Below are 16,086 nucleotides of genomic sequence, written 5' to 3' on the forward strand. Positions count from 1 at the left end.
CAAAATCTTATAACACCGTAAAATTGTATTTCTATTGTACACAATAGTCATGGAAAACATATTTTCCTCAATAGTATTTCTGTAAAACAAAATACCAGTATATGAACTTAATTAAAAAGAGGTATGACAGTAACAATTCCCCCATTAAAATTACCCCTAGCACTGACATGTTCATCTTCTAATCCAAAATCAAGCCCATCAATACACCAATTTGCTAGGCAGTTTGTGGTTTCCTAGCCACAATTACATGTACGCCTTCATGGCATTTCATTTCAAATAATAACTATTAGTTAAATTTGTGAACTTTAAGCAAAGCCAGTCTGATTCTTTTTGTCTGATGGTTGTCTAATAGTTGATCATGTGTCCAAAGAAATGAAAAACAATAATTATAATATGTAGTCAGTAAAATATAATTCTTCAGTTGATCTAGCACTTGAAATTTTACATGCTTATGGAAACAAGCAATATTCATTGTGATTTCACCCATGAATGGGCGGCTCAACTTCGTTAACTGGACTCTACAACTTGTAGGTCAATGAAATCTGACCAGCTGAATCATTTGGAAGCAATCCAGACTCTTTAAATATCTTTTCAGACTGCACAAGAATGAACATACCACTGTATCTTTTCAAAATAATAATATCACACTCCACATGCACTTGACATGACCATCGAGAAGAAAAGTGCTCCTTCCTATAAGCACTTTCTCAAGTAGAAGAATGAATAAATCAACTCATTTACGGGTCCAATTCTTCTCCTTCACTTTGCAGCTGTCAGTACCCTTTCGCCTATTAACAAGAGGGTAATGTCTGAATTTTCAGCAGTAGGATTTGGAGACTTTAACACCACAAGTTGCTGCATATGATATGTGAACCTTTCTGGACTGCTATATTCAAAAATCATATTTGGTTCTTCCACTTCCCAAAATGAGACATAACATGTCTGAAATTTCTCTAGAAGAAGAATAAAAATTCCAAGATTCAAGCATTAGGCGTTTTCTTGATCCTTTGAAATGAACAACCTGCATCCAAAAACAAACCAGGAACAGAAGTCATGTTAAAACAAAAAGGAGTGCTAAGTTTTCGCTACAGTGAGACCAAGAATGACCTACGGCTATTCATAGAGTACTCAACTAGGGTAAAAACTTTCTCCCTTTATTCATGTGCTTCATCATTTAAATATATGATGCTTTTGGACTTGTAGAGTCATTAGGCCGAGACGAACCCATTGCATATAGTAGTAAAAAGAACTACCGTAGTTATGCTTCACAGGCCCATTACATTACGTAGTCTTTCATCCATTGTGGGTGTTCCTTCTGTCTAATGGGCCTGCTGTAGGTGCTGGACTGTGTTGTATCATATTACCTTTAATATTTCCCAAAATTTTCAAGCAATCAGACAGAATACTTGCTGTTGTAAGTCTAAAATAAACATTTAAAAACTAAACATATGATATATCTATGTATAATTTCCAAAAGTATAACTAAAGCACTCAGCTTAGGACCAAAAAGAAATCCTGCCATTGTAAATCTTCATTATACCTTAACATCCAATGGCATGCCACGGAATTGACCAGCACCCTCTGGCGGAGTCCAATTGTACAGAGAACAAGGTAAGAACAATACTGAAGTACCCCCAATGTCTTCTGAGAAAGCAAGTGCTTTGGTAAACCTTCTGGGGTCAAAATGAGGTTTCGACATAACAACCCAAGCAAGAGCTAACTGATCACCAAGCATACGAGAAGCGTTTCTATACTTTGTGCTGTAAACTTTCAAGACCTCTTGTAGGAAAAGCTTTGCCCTGCATTGATTATCAAATTAAATTAAAAAAATTATTTATCAAAAAATATGTGGGATAAATCAAGAAAATGGGAAAAACAAGCTTGCAAATGACCAAAGAAGCATATCAGAGGCATTTGCATGGTATATATGGAGGATAGGATAGTGTTACAATCATATAATTTTCATTTTACAATTGCAGGTTTTAAATCGGATGGACAATTATCACCTTAAAATTGCTTCCGGGGTACCCTTAACTGCAATGAACCCTGAATTCAAAGGTTGGGCCTTATTGTTCCTAAAGGTCAGAGCCAGATGAAAATTAGGATGGTCACGAAAAACTTGCCCTAAATCATCAACCACTGCTATATCAGAATCAGTGAAGATGTAATGATTGATATCCCCCGGCTTCTGAGAAAGTTGCTGGAGCCTTGTTTCTAAAAATGTCTGTGAAGAAGGAAAACATAAGGTCATTTAGTTTAAAGAATTAAAATTTTAAAGTTCTAAACACAAATATAATGATTAAACAACACTACTAGATCAATAGAGGAGACAGTACCAGATAAAGAGTAACAAAGATAAAACTAGTGTTAGATATTATTAGATATAATTAGATATTATTTGATATTATGAGATATTATAGATATTGTTAGATATCTCATATTTATGTAATGGGCTTAGCCCATATGTTTCTTTTTCCTATATAAACATAACCCTATGTGTTCAATATACACAAGGGATTTACCCTATTCTTTCTTTTCCTTTAATATGGTATCAGAGCATAAGGTTAGAGTTTAGGGTTTAGGGTTCAATTTTTATTGGTGAATCCACTATTCACTGGAATTTTTCCAGCCACCACCCCTACCTTCGCCGGACCTTCGCCGGACCTTCGCCGGACCTTCGCCGGACCTTCGCCGGACCTTCGCCGGACCTTCACCGGAACTTCGCCGGACCTTCGCCGGAGACACCGCCGGAATCGCTGTCGGAGCCTTCATCTTTGTTGCTCCCGCCAATTAACCGGTGACTGGATTTGTCCTTATCTTTTATGGCTTCTTCCGCTTCCGCTGCCACTATGGCTTCTTCTTCCGTCATTATGCCGGATTCATCTATTTATACTAATTACGTCAATGTTCATCTTTCCATTGACAAATTGGATGGAACCAATTATGACACTTGGGCATCAGATATTAAATTATGGCTTAAGAGTCAAGGTTATGTTGATCATCTTACTCATCCTACTCTTGCTGAAAATGAGGTTGTTCGTTGGTCGAAAATTGATGCTCAATTATGCATTGTTATCAAATCGACCATTCACTCATCTTTAAAACAAATTTTTCGTACCTATGAAACATGTTCAGAAGTTTGGGAACAAGCAAAATTATTATACACCAATGATACTCAACGTCTTTATGGTGTGTGTCAAAATCTTCTCACAATTATTGCTCCCAAACGTCTTGATGGTACAATGGCAGAATATCTAGGTAAACTTCATGCTCTTCTTCATGATTTTAATGAGTTATTACCTCCTGCCTCTACTCCTTCTCAAGAACTAGAACAAAGATCCAAGTTCTTCATGTTATTGGGTTTACATGGTCTTCCTGATGATTATTCTCACGTTCGTGATCAAATTTTGGGATCTCCTATTGTGCCCAATTTTACTTCCACTTGTTCTACCCTTTTGCGCGTGCCAGGTAAACACACCGCTGATATAACGTCTCATGTTGATGACTCTTCTGCTTTAGTATCTCAGCATAATGATCGTACTCGCGCTCACAAGCCGGGCAAAGGGCGTCACAAGTGTGACCATTGTGGCAAACTTGGCCACAAAATTGACAGATGTTATGCCTTACATGGTCGTCCTCCTAGATCTGTTGCGGTTGCTCAAATTACCCCTGTGCAACCTTCTACCATGGACCATACTTCAATTGATACCCCAAGCCAGCCTGCTATTTTCAATGAATTTCTTAAATGGTATGAGGATCGTCAGAACCCTAGTTCCACGGCTTCTGTTGCACATTCAGGTACATCTTTTGTTGGCCTCACTCACTCCACTTCCCATGGCCCTTGGGTTCTAGATTCAGGTGCCACTGATCACATTACTGGTAATAAATCTTTTTTCTCTTCCCTATCTACTACGGGTTATTTACCTTCAGTTACCATGGCCAATGGATATAAGGTACCATCACATGGTGTTGGTACTATTAATCTTTTTTCATCTTTATCTATTGATAATGTTCTTTATGTCCCTGGGTCTCCATTTAACTTATTATCCATTAGTCGTCTCACTCGTTCCCTTGACTGTGTTATTTCTTTTACCAAAGATTCTGTTACTTTACAGGACCGGAGTTCGGGACGGATGATTGGCACCGGATGTGAGTCTCATGGACTTTATCAACTACAGATCTCTGCACATGTTGGCGCAATTATGGATTCTCCATCTCTCATTCATGCTCGGTTGGGTCATCCTAGTCTTGCCAAGATGCAACAGCTTGTTCCATGTTTGTCTAATGTGTCTACTTTATCGTGTGAGTCGTGTCAGTTAGGGAAACACATTCGTAGTTCTTTTCCTCGTAGTGTCTCACAACGTGCTTCATCTCCTTTTGCCTTAGTTCACTCTGACATTTGGGGACCAAGTCGTATTAAGTCTAATTTAGGATTTCAGTATTTTGTTACTTTTATTGATGATTATTCAAGATGTACTTGGGTATTTTTAATGAAAAACCGTTCTGAGTTGTTTTCTATATTTCAAATATTTTACAATGAAATTAAAAATCAATTTGGAATTTCCATCCGAATTTTGCGCAGTGATAATGGACGTGAGTATCTTTCTCATTCTTTTAAAAATTTTATGGCTTCTCATGGTATTCTTCATCAAACTTCATGTGCTTATACACCTCAACAAAATGGGGTAGCTGAGCGCAAGAATAGACATCTTGTTGAAACAACTCGTACTATTTTAATCCATGGTGATGTTCCTCAGCGTTTTTGGGGTGATGCCGTTCTTAGTGCATGTTATCTCATTAATCGCATGCCATCTTCAGTTTTAGATAACAAAATTCCTCATTCTATTTTATTTCCACATGACCCTCTCCACTCTTTACCTCCCAAAGTTTTTGGGTCCACATGTTTTGTTCATAATTTTAGTCCTGGTCTTGATAAATTATCTCCTAAGTCACACAAATGTGTCTTTTTAGGGTTCACTAGATCACAAAAAGGATATAAATGTTTCTCACCGTCTTTAAACCGTTATTTTATTTCAGCAGATGTCACCTTCAGTGAATCTTCCCTTTACTTTAAGTCTTGTCCTTCTCCTTCAATTTCTTCATCTAATCAAGTTAATATTCCTCTTGTTGTGCCTAGTGCACCTAACAATTCACCACCGCCGCCAACTCTTCAGGTGTATAGTCGTCGTCAACCGTCTCATCGTCCATCAGCAGACTCTATTCTGGTGCCAACACCTCATCCCCCTCCGGCTCCTATAGTTGAACCTCCGACTGTTGAACCTGATCTTCCTATTGCTATTCGTAAAGGTATACGTTCTACTCGTAATCCCTCTCCACATTATACTGCTTTGAGTTACCATAGACTATCTCAACCCTTTTATACCTGCCTTTCGTCTATTTCTTCTGTATCCATTCCAAAATCTGTAGGTGATGCCTTAGCCCATCCTGGTTGGCGTCAGGCCATGCTTGATGAAATGAATGCGCTTCAGAATAATGGAACTTGGGAACTTGTTCCTTTACCATCTAGGAAATCTGTTGTTGGTTGCAGGTGGATTTTTGCTATCAAAGTTGGTCCTGATGGTACTATTGATCGTCTCAAAGCTCGTCTTGTGGCTAAGGGTTATACCCAAATTTTTGGTTTAGACTATGGTGATACTTTTTCTCCAGTAGCAAAGATGGCCTCTGTTCGCTTATTCATAGCTATGGCTGCTCTTCAACAATGGCCTCTTTATCAACTGGATGTTAAAAATGCTTTTCTTAATGGGGATTTGCAGGAAGAAATTTATATGGAGCAACCTCCCGGTTTTGTTGCTCAGGGGGAGTCTTCTGGATTGGTATGTCGTCTTCGCAAATCCTTATATGGCCTCAAGCAGTCTCCTAGGGCTTGGTTTGGAAAATTTAGCAATGTTGTTCAACAATTTGGTATGACTCGCAGTGAAGGCGATCATTCAGTTTTTTATCGTCACTCGAGTGCTGGGTGTATCTATCTTGTAGTATATGTTGATGACATTGTTCTTACCGGCAGTGATCACCATGGCATCTCACAAGTAAAACAACACCTTTGTCAACACTTTCAGACCAAAGATCTTGGCAAACTCAGATATTTCTTGGGGATTGAGGTAGCACAATCCAATACTGGTATTGTTATCTCTCAAAGAAAATACGCATTAGATATTTTGGAGGAAATTGGGTTGATGAATTCGAAATCTGTTGATACTCCCATGGATCCCAACGTCAAGCTTCTACCCAATCAGGGGGAGCCTCTTTCAGATCCTGAGAAGTACAGGAGATTAGTTGGAAGATTGAACTATCTCACTGTTACTCGTCCTGATATTTCCTTTGCAGTCAGTGTGGTGAGTCAATTTCTTAATTCTCCATGTGAAGATCATTGGAATGCAGTCATTCGTATAGTGAAGTACATTAAAGGCTCTCCTGGAAAAGGTTTGTTATATGGTCATAATAACCATACCAAAGTCGTTTGTTATTCAGATGCTGATTGGGCAGGATCTCCATCTGATAGAAGGTCAACTTCTGGTTATTGTGTCTCCATTGGTGATAACTTGATCTCTTGGAAGAGCAAGAAACAAAGTGTTGTGGCAAGATCTAGTGCAGAAGCAGAATATAGAGCTATGGCCTCGGCTACTTGTGAGCTTATTTGGCTTAAACAGTTACTTAAAGAATTGCAATTTGGAGAGGTTACTCAAATGACACTGATATGTGATAATCAGGCTGCTCTTCATATTAGCTCAAATCCAGTTTTTCATGAAAGGACAAAACATATTGAGATTGATTGTCATTTCATTCGAGAAAAGATTATATCAGGAGATATCAAGACTGAGTTTGTTAATTCAAATAATCAATTAGCAGATATTTTTACTAAACCCTTACGAGGACCTAGGATTGATTACATTTGTAACAAGCTGGGTACATATGATCTATATGCACCAGCTTGAGGGGGAGTGTTAGATATTATTAGATATAATTAGATATTATTTGATATTATGAGATATTATAGATATTGTTAGATATCTCATATTTATGTAATGGGCTTAGCCCATATGTTTCTTTTTCCTATATAAACATAACCCTATGTGTTCAATATACACAAGGGATTTACCCTATTCTTTCTTTTCCTTTAATAACTAGCAAAAACCTCTGATCTATGGTCCAAATTATTGGGTGTGGAAAAAGACAGTTATAGTATAGATTATTACAACTAAACAGAAAACAGCAGAGCAGGAAAAAAATTCAGCTAAATGTAGTCCCTGATGAGTGATGAGAAATTATTTTTCACCAGCAAATGTTATATCTACTATGGATGCAATGTGATCTTACAATGTAAGACCTGATCCTTTGGAGCATCAACTTGTCTCGTGAATAATCACCTTGTATAGCATACAGAGAGACCCTGTTTCTTTGCACCGAGAGGTCAGACGCAGGATCTGTGAGAATAATCACTTTGCTCTGGGGCATTGCCACCTGCACACATTAAGCACAATGTTGAATGAATGATGTCTGTTTAGTATAATTGTAAGAAAACAAGCTCTAGGTCAAAAAAATATAAATCTCCTTTGTAATATTTATTATTGGGTAAATGTACATCTAAAACCAAACACAGCTCTATTTATTTTACATTAACTTGACACAAAGAATCAATGGTAATAAAATCAAATCCCTAACTATAAGCAACTGATATCAACATTCGCCATTCTGATACTAGCATGTTCCTTTAAATATTCTCCCTCAAGCCAGAGCACGTGTTATATGAGTTGGGCCTGTTACAAAATATATTCAACCTGGGTGACTAACAAAACAGTAATTTGATTCAAGAACAGAAGAAATATCAGAGACAAGACATCTGAGTGTGGTTTTATTGACTGATGGATTTTATTGGAGTAATGAATCCAATGGTTAATAACAGTACGCTGCAATTCAGAAATACAATCCTTCCAATAAAAACCAACACACCCGGGTGCCTGAAGACACGTTGCTATGCAAAGGTATGGGAGAGAGGGTCGTTGTACATGAAGAGTTGGTAACCAAATTTGAACCCCACGACCAACTGGTCACCAAGGCACAACTTTACCATTGTGTTATGGCCCACCCTCTTCACAATCCTTAAAAAACTTAAAAAGTTGTCACCTTTCTAATCTACAAACTAATATATATATACTGAATATTTCAGAAGGAAAATTTTTTCAAGTTGCAGATATCATTGATATACTCTGCTATTAAGCAAGTTTACTTCAAAACATGTAAATGTTTCTGACAAAATCACTGCTATATTTTTACTAGTTTAGTGAGATTAACTAGTCATCTCATCTCTGTTTTTCATCATAGAAACAATTTAATTTCAAATGATATAGAATTCATGATTATGGCATTTCTATTTTACCCAATGGAGAGAAATTAATTCTAAGGCTTGTGATGAATGAATGATGCAAATCCAGTGCCGTTTGTACTTTGTAATACACACAGTACCAAAGGTTTATTTACTAGTCAATCACTTAAGCTATCCTTGTTGCCTACGAATTGAAATTTATCAGTAGCCAAATGTTGACAAGGATGTATATGTGTATCAGAAAAACTAGTGCCAAGGTAGGAAAAGGAGACAAAGTCATGAAAACAAGAATATTCCAGTATCTCAAGTTAACACCAGAACAAAGAAAACACACTTTTAACTAAACATCTACAAAGTAAAGAAAGAATATACACAAGATCATAAAACTGGCTACTATTACTTAAAATTTACTGAAAACCACAAAATCATGAAAAGAGCTCATTAAATAAAAAGCAGGAGCCACAAATTTCTAATAAATTTCAACCAGTAATAAAATGTGTATTGTTAGAATTTCCCGTTTACACAATAATCAAAGGCAATATGCTCTTTGCAATGGGACAAACCCACAACTTTTATTCAACATTTACCTGAATGAAGTTAATGAAGACATTCAACACAGCCATGGACCTGCCAAACTTATTATATGAAGCATTGCCAACTATTGTGTTTGATCTGTCGTCCATATCATTGATGGAAGTATTATAAATGGTAAAGACAGTGACAAATGTGATACTTCCATCTACACCTGATCTACTTTCAGAAGAATGGGTCCTATTAAGAGCTTTTATCCCTGTGAATTGACATTGAGAACTTTTAAATTCATTAGATCAACGGAAAAATATGGACATCAAAATTTCAAGGAAATGCAAAACCTCCTATAACATATAATGGTCCTAGTACCTAGTAAGAGCTTTGCTCCTGTGAATTGAGAATTTTTTAATGCATATAATCAACAGAAAGAAAATAGGCATCAAAATTTCAAGGAAATGTAGATGTAGGGATCAAGTTACGCTTAGATTAACTCTCAATAAAGTAACTCCACTTCATTATTTCAATGATCATGTACTCCTAATTTTGAACAAATTGGACATTTATGTTTGACATTTATTTACTTATATTCTTCTAAAAAGGTATTCTAAACATTAAATTAGACTTACTTAACAGTTGGATCATAGAGATTTAATATTACAAAGCGTTATCTTAGCTTCATTCTTTATTTTTCCATTCCAACCGGCCACACTTTTCATTTGGTGGGCTGAGTTGACCCACAAGTTTTGACCTACTTTGACAGCTTTTTTTCAGCTGTCAACACTATTCATCATCAGTAAGTTAGATAGTTTCAACTCTTTTCTATACTATACTAGATTAACAAAATTAAAATAGAAAAGATCCTTAGGCTCTAGCATCTTATACTATTGTAAGATTGTATTGTATACAAGGTTTTTGAGAATAACATTTGTGAATTCTAAATGACCTACCTCTCGAATACAATTAATTTACAAAAATTGCTAAAACATTCCAAGCTAGCTACCATTTTCTCAATAATCAGTGAGTGATGGGTTTATGTCAGTAGTTATATATGATAGAGCCAAAGATTTTGAGACAACCTGTTAGGTTTCTTTCTTCAGAAAAGGAATTAATTATTTTGAAGAACCAATCAATGAACAAATTGACAGAGAAAAGATATAAAGAAAGAATAATTTCTGTGTTTAGTAACCAAAAGAATGTACACAAGAGTAACCAAAAGAGCACTCTCCTTTCACACTGAATATCCCAGTTGATTTTACAAAACAAAAAAGATCTCCTCATCACTTCACTAAGAGGGTTATTTATAACCGCAACTAACTGCCAAAACCCACTAAACTCCCCTCTTATTCTGTCTTCTAAAATATACTTGCAAAGTCCAATTGGTTTGTTTGGGTAGGTCTCCTGTCTAATAACACAACCGTATTCTGAATCATATTATTCTGAGCAAGAAAACATTTAAGAATCAAGAGCATAAATCAAATAACTTTGGTAAAGGGATAAAAAAAGAACCTTGGCATTGCAAACGATTTGACAAGCCCTGTCCAGCAATAGGCCCAAGAACCAGATGATCAAATTTCTTGTTTAGTTGTTTGTGCGGTTCTTCCACTTTTGAGTTTTTGTGTAATTCCATGACTGATTAAAAATAACTATGTTAACTTGTTATGTCCCAATCAAACACATAAATTTAAACTTCTAAAAACAAAAGAGATTACCAACCAGAAAACAGATGGACGAGGAGGAAAAACAAAGGAAGACCAAAAACAAATCGTTGCCATCCACTGAATATTTTCATGGCTGATAACATTCACTTGAATACAACACCAAGTAAACGATGAAGAAACTAATGTCCTACACTTGCACTTCAGCTGCACATACAATACAAATCAACTTAGACAGGTGCTTTAACAAAAGTAAAGCCATATAAGGATAAGAAAAAGATGAGAGAATATAGGCAAAAAAAATTCCATTAAAAAATCATACAGTTAGGCCACCAAAAAGAAAATTTATATATCACAAAACTTGTGAGAATCATACAAATTTCAGGCAAATTATAAAATCAAACTTATATTAGATCGGAAAATAAATTACCTGCTCCAGAAATAGACTGGTCCAGACCAGCCCATTGACCATCATTGATCACACACCAGCCTTTAATGGAGAGGATTAGGCTGGTTGATGGTTAATCCTAAGCCCTAGCCCACTCCAAAATGACTAGTGGATTATGTGATTTCATTTTTAGTGTAATTATTATTTATTTTGTAATATGTGGAAACAGAGAATTCTTGCTTTGCTAGCTTAAAATGTCAACCTTATAATTGTATGACAACAAAAGAAGAAATGAATAGGAATTGAGTTAAGATCCCAAAAGTTGCATAAGATACTTGAAGAATTCACATCGACTAGAGATAAAACCAAATTATAGTATATAAGTGGGTGTAAACTTCACATCACAAACAGGTTTTGGGAGGTTGAGTTAGGCTCAAATTCCACTTTCTTAGGAGGGTATCATAGTCATTAAGAGCATATCCTAGGCACGCTTTTTGGTCCAGACCTCACCTTTCAAACCGATTTTGTAAGATTGAGTTAAGAGATTAAATTTCAAGTTCTTAAGAATACTCAATATCATTTATCCTGAGTTCCAACATCAGTCAGTTCCTACCACCGACAACATTTACTTTCTTTGTTATTTTGTCACCATTGTAGCATTCAGAGTAGTGAATCACATACTATTTTCATGCCTAAAAAACATTCTCTTCAATACAAAGTAGTAGAGTAGCAGATCAGGCAGCATAGTAGGGGGCTGGAACCTTGCTAAACAAGGGCTGGAGAAGCTCCCTAAAACAGAGGAAATTCAACTCAGCTCCAACAGAAGCTGTGATGAAATGACTATAGTTGGAAAGTATCTACTATACAGTGGCTGAATTTTAGCTGTTTGTGATTAGGATTTAATTCCTATATTTTATTTATCATTCGTTTTCCAGTTTTTTTTTTAGTTTTTGAAATTAACTGAGAATTTCCTCAACTAAATCAGAAATCTTTTCTTGCCTTTCATGTCTGGTGAGCAAGTGCTGCCAAATTTCTCCTAGCAATTGGTGGATTGCAGAATAAAAATGTAGGAAGGAACAGCACATATCTGTGTGCAATTAAACACAAGGAACTAAACACAGCGTACTTCAGATGTATACAATTGGAGAAGAAAAAAATAAGCTTCCCCAATCAGTCATACAGGATCTAAATTCAGCATGGGAATAACAGAGATTATGTCCCTGTCAAAAATTGTAACCCCAACAATCACTATGAGCAATCATTGTGCTTGCAACTTGCATAAAACTTTAGCATGTCTGTCAAGGAATGCCAAACATCCGCTCCACCCTGCTGTGATTGTTGACAGCTGCAGTAGCATTAGTGCCACTGCCAACTAATATAAATTTACAAGACATTACGTAATAAAACAAAATGCATTTACATTACCGAAATTAAGTTCATACATTAGCACTTGAAACCAATATTTTTGAATTAAATATTTTAACACTCAATATTTTGAAAATCAGACATCATTGATGTGTTAGATAGCTTGAATGGAAACTACTTCAGGTTCAACAGCTAAGCTTCAACTTCATGATCATCCAGAGAATCAGTTTGTTAACATCACGATCATCCACAAATCAGCTTGTTCATTGTGCTCCTATGTTTTGTGCATAAGATTAATGTACCAATATCTCATACCCGCCAATGGATGTTTCTTAACCAAAAAATCCTTACTATAAGCCTCTCTAAGTACAACAGTCTGAGTCCTAATCTTATTGGAAATGTAAAATATACCCGGATGATGAACCAAAGCCTTCTTAAATCTCAAGGCCAACCCCAAACACTCTCCAAAGCAAAGCAAATTTTCTCTTTCTGTCTTCTTTGACACTAGAAGAGAAAGCAACTCATGCAATATTGCCACAGTCCATTTCTCTGCTTGGTCACTATTTGTGTCAAGATGAAAAGCATTTTCATATGGAGAAACATAAGGCAACTTTTGCCAATTCTCAACCCAAGTCTTCACCCTCTTCACTAAATCAAAACCTTTCGGAAAAGTTAAGGGAAATGCAATATCATGCTTTCTTTTATCTCCACATATGCCCAAACTCCTTGCCCTCTTTTCTAACTCAGACACAGAAAGCTCCTTTCTCCATGAAACAAGCTCTAAAGCAAGCAATTCTTTTCCAGATGACGGATCTTCCACAACACAAACATCAAAATAATCAGGGTAATCGGCCAAAAGGGTCGTCACATAATCATGAGGAAGACCCATATCCCACTTTAGCTTCTCAATTACATAAAGAGGCAATTTTGCCATGCCAGCAAGCATTAGAAGCCTTGAGAGCCTCTGAACAGTGTCTTCACGATTAGTGGGAGAGTTATGAACAGCCATTTCTTCTCTGTGGATGGAAAAGGCTTGAGGTGTGAGTTTGACAACTGGAGGAAGACCAGGACCAGGTTGAAATTGGGTGAAGACACAATGGTATTTGTCAATAAATTTGGTAGTTGTAGTGGGAAGGCTGAGAGAAGCTTTCAGATGAGAAGCAGTATACATGGAGAGGGATTTGGAAGGAGATGAAATGATGTCGTTCTTGAGAGAAATTATTTGCTTGAGATCTTTCTCTTTCAGGACTGCATTATCAAGATATGGGTCTCGAACCCATTTGACCTTTGCATTTACAAAAGTCCTGATATGGTTGAACAGATGTGGATGTCTGGAGGAAAGAGCCATGAACAACCAGCTCACTACCCTGTAAAGTGGAAACACTGTTATAGGGTAAAAGGTCTTCTGTAGGTTTACACACTCTAACTTGTGCTAACCTAATAAAATATAGAATATAATGGTCATCAAATAAAAAAATATATTCTGCATAAATTTATGCACTCTGCAACTATTTTATTACATTTAAAAAAAACAATGATGTGTTAGATTTTCAGTCCCTTGCTTGGTCTATACTCTAAACAGCTTGTGTAACTGTAGACTAACTCCAGAATTTCCTATCATAAGGTAGGTAATGTCAACAGCAGGGAGGAATAAGATTTCTTGCTGGGCTTATATGGATATTCCTAATATTTGAGATTTGAGTCGGTGAAGTCACAACTCGCAATTAGAACACACCAAAACACAACCGGAAATCCAATCAAAACTATTCTTCAAAATTCTAATACGGATAAGAACACAAAATAATTGTTCGATTCCAGAAAGGAAACAAAATTTGGAGCTGGGAATATAAATTAAAACCAACTATCTATAAGCAACAGAAGCATTGCTTAGTTCAATGAAAATCAAGTAGAGATAAATTATCAGCAATAATAACTATGCAGCCCGAGATACAAGAACACTCTCGAATCATCCCAAATTATCAACAATTTTCTATTCAACATAATATGTAGTAAACATCCAAACTTCGGTTTAATTTATTTCCTAAATTTCTCGTAAATAAAACACCAAAATCATCGACATTACATATGGATTCGGCAGTTCTGTGCGCCAGAAAAGTCTAATCTCCAAAAAAAAAAAATTAAAAAAATAGCCAAAAGGAAAATAAGTATATAGAAATTTTCTGTGAAAGCATCCACTGAGAACGGAACTTCGGAGCAATTCATAGGTAATGAATTGAACAGATCTCAAATAAATGCAGATGAAAAGTACCTGAATGAGAGAGAGATCAAAGCATCGTCGGAGGAGGAGAAGAAGGAGAAAAAAAAGCGACGTCGTTTAAGGAGAGAACCCTCCTCTCCGGAACTTGTTTCTATGCGCTCCGCTCGTGAAATCACTCACCAAAAAACAAATTGTAACAAGTAATAAATAAATAGTTATTATTATTTTTAATTTGAAAGTTTATTTTCTAATTTTATATTAAAAAATAATGTCTATTCACTGTATACAAAGTTTTTTACTGTCTACTAAATTGTTACCAAAGAATAATACTGTTAACTAATAAAAATCACCACATATATGAATTTTTTAAGCTAATCAAGAAAAAAAAAGTCAACGGAATAATCTGTGACTAGCGAGTAATATAAAAAATATTTACACTGTAGATTATTTTAAAAAATAGTAAAAGTGATTGTAGTGACATATTAATGAAAGTAAATATATTCTTTAACAAAAATTATTTTAATTGACTCTAGGTTTAAAAAGGAGGATGCAAACTCAACCAATATTTCTGAAATAATAAAACTATAAAAAAGGGTCTAAATTTCATTGTTTTCAAGAAAAATATAATTAACATGTATTTTAGTGTTTTATTATAAATATTATTATAAACATTTCATGTAGGTTTAAGTTAATTTATTTCATATTAACAGTCACAATTTTATATGATAACTTTTAAAAAATAAGTAATCTATATGACATATATGACTTAACTAGCTATATGGTATATAGGCTATAGCCTTTAGATGTAATATATTTACTTTTTTATTATTTAATTATTTTGTTTAATTTGACCTTTATTAATAAAATATTCAATTTAAAAAAGTGTAACAATGTAATACTCTTAAGGTTCAATAAATAAATAAATAGTAGGACTAAAAATGTAATTAAATCTATTTTTACTTATTGAAAATATAATAGAAATGAGTTTTTATTAAAATGATAAGTGAAGATAAAGAAGAATAGACAAATTGTTGATTCGGGCACTTATTTTGTGATTGAAACAAAATTATGCGAGAAAATTTAACTAAAATTAATCTTGACAGAAATAAACTATCAATTAAAACCATGGTTTCAAGAAAAGATGATGATTCAAGAAAACAACTAACATGAAGAAATGCCAAGAACAATTTATTTCACACACTGAAGGAACACTGTTTCTATGTTGGCACAATCACAAAAACACAAGAGGAAAATTGTTCATAACTTGCTCTCAGCAATGGTTTCTGTAAGAGCTTGCAAAAAGAAAATGTCTCTCATGGGATAACATTCCTCAAATCCCTAGCATTCCTCAGATCCCTTGATCGTGAACGACTGTGATAGCAAATAACAGAAAAGAAAGAGAACCAAATGGTAAACCCTACACATGCAAGTGCTGGTGAAATGGCTGCCATAAGTGTGAGGCTCATGGCACACCCGATTCCAAATACCAGAATGAAGAAGACTGATATTAAGTGATGAGAGAACAACAGTGACATAAGCATCATAACCAGTGAATAAAGAAACACCATGAAAGAAACAACCATCAATG

The 16,086-nt window shown here is 35.4% G+C and overlaps 2 protein-coding genes across 3 annotated transcripts; both read right to left on the reverse strand.

The window, feature by feature from the left end:
- Positions 1–396: 396 nt before the first annotated feature.
- LOC137818336 (uncharacterized) lies at positions 397–14,685 on the reverse strand. Of its 2 annotated transcripts, none has more exons than XM_068621688.1 (8): positions 14,550–14,685; positions 10,586–10,734; positions 10,379–10,501; positions 8,929–9,131; positions 7,336–7,479; positions 2,007–2,224; positions 1,541–1,799; positions 397–1,021 (listed from the first exon to the last, which is right to left on the reverse strand). In XM_068621688.1, exons 2-8 carry the CDS (start codon positions 10,671–10,673, stop codon positions 893–895), a joined length of 1,164 nt encoding a protein of 387 aa, XP_068477789.1. In that variant the 5' UTR covers positions 10,674–10,734; positions 14,550–14,685; the 3' UTR covers positions 397–892. The 2 variants fall into 2 exon arrangements, with proteins under 2 accessions (XP_068477789.1, XP_068477797.1); XM_068621696.1 differs by lacking the exon at positions 14,550–14,685 and adding an exon at positions 12,692–12,830.
- LOC137818347 (protein WHAT'S THIS FACTOR 9, mitochondrial) lies at positions 12,314–14,686 on the reverse strand. Its single transcript, XM_068621708.1, has 2 exons — positions 14,550–14,686; positions 12,314–13,647 (listed from the first exon to the last, which is right to left on the reverse strand). The coding sequence occupies exon 2, from the start codon at positions 13,626–13,628 to the stop codon at positions 12,555–12,557; it is 1,074 nt and encodes a 357-aa protein (XP_068477809.1). The 5' UTR covers positions 13,629–13,647; positions 14,550–14,686; the 3' UTR covers positions 12,314–12,554.
- Between the last annotated feature and the right edge of the window lie 1,400 nt (positions 14,687–16,086).

This window comes from Phaseolus vulgaris, chromosome 11, assembly GCF_000499845.2.
Source record: "Phaseolus vulgaris cultivar G19833 chromosome 11, P. vulgaris v2.0, whole genome shotgun sequence".
Lineage (NCBI taxonomy): Eukaryota > Viridiplantae > Streptophyta > Magnoliopsida > Fabales > Fabaceae > Phaseolus > Phaseolus vulgaris.

Bases quoted from the DNA above. Each gene is read 5' to 3' on its own strand.
- LOC137818336 (XM_068621688.1), bottom strand. From the start codon at position 10,673: ATGTTATCAGCCATGAAAATATTCAGTGGATGGCAACGATTTGTTTTT. The intron at 7,480-8,928 runs GTAAATGTTGAA...TAATGTGTGCAG, and splicing joins TCTTCATTAACTTCATTCAG to GTGGCAATGCCCCAGAGCAA. The intron at 2,225-7,335 runs GTAAGATCACAT...CCTTCTTCACAG, and splicing joins AAAGGATCAGGTCTTACATT to ACATTTTTAGAAACAAGGCT.
- LOC137818347 (XM_068621708.1), bottom strand. From the start codon at position 13,628: ATGGCTCTTTCCTCCAGACATCCACATCTGTTCAACCATATCAGGACT.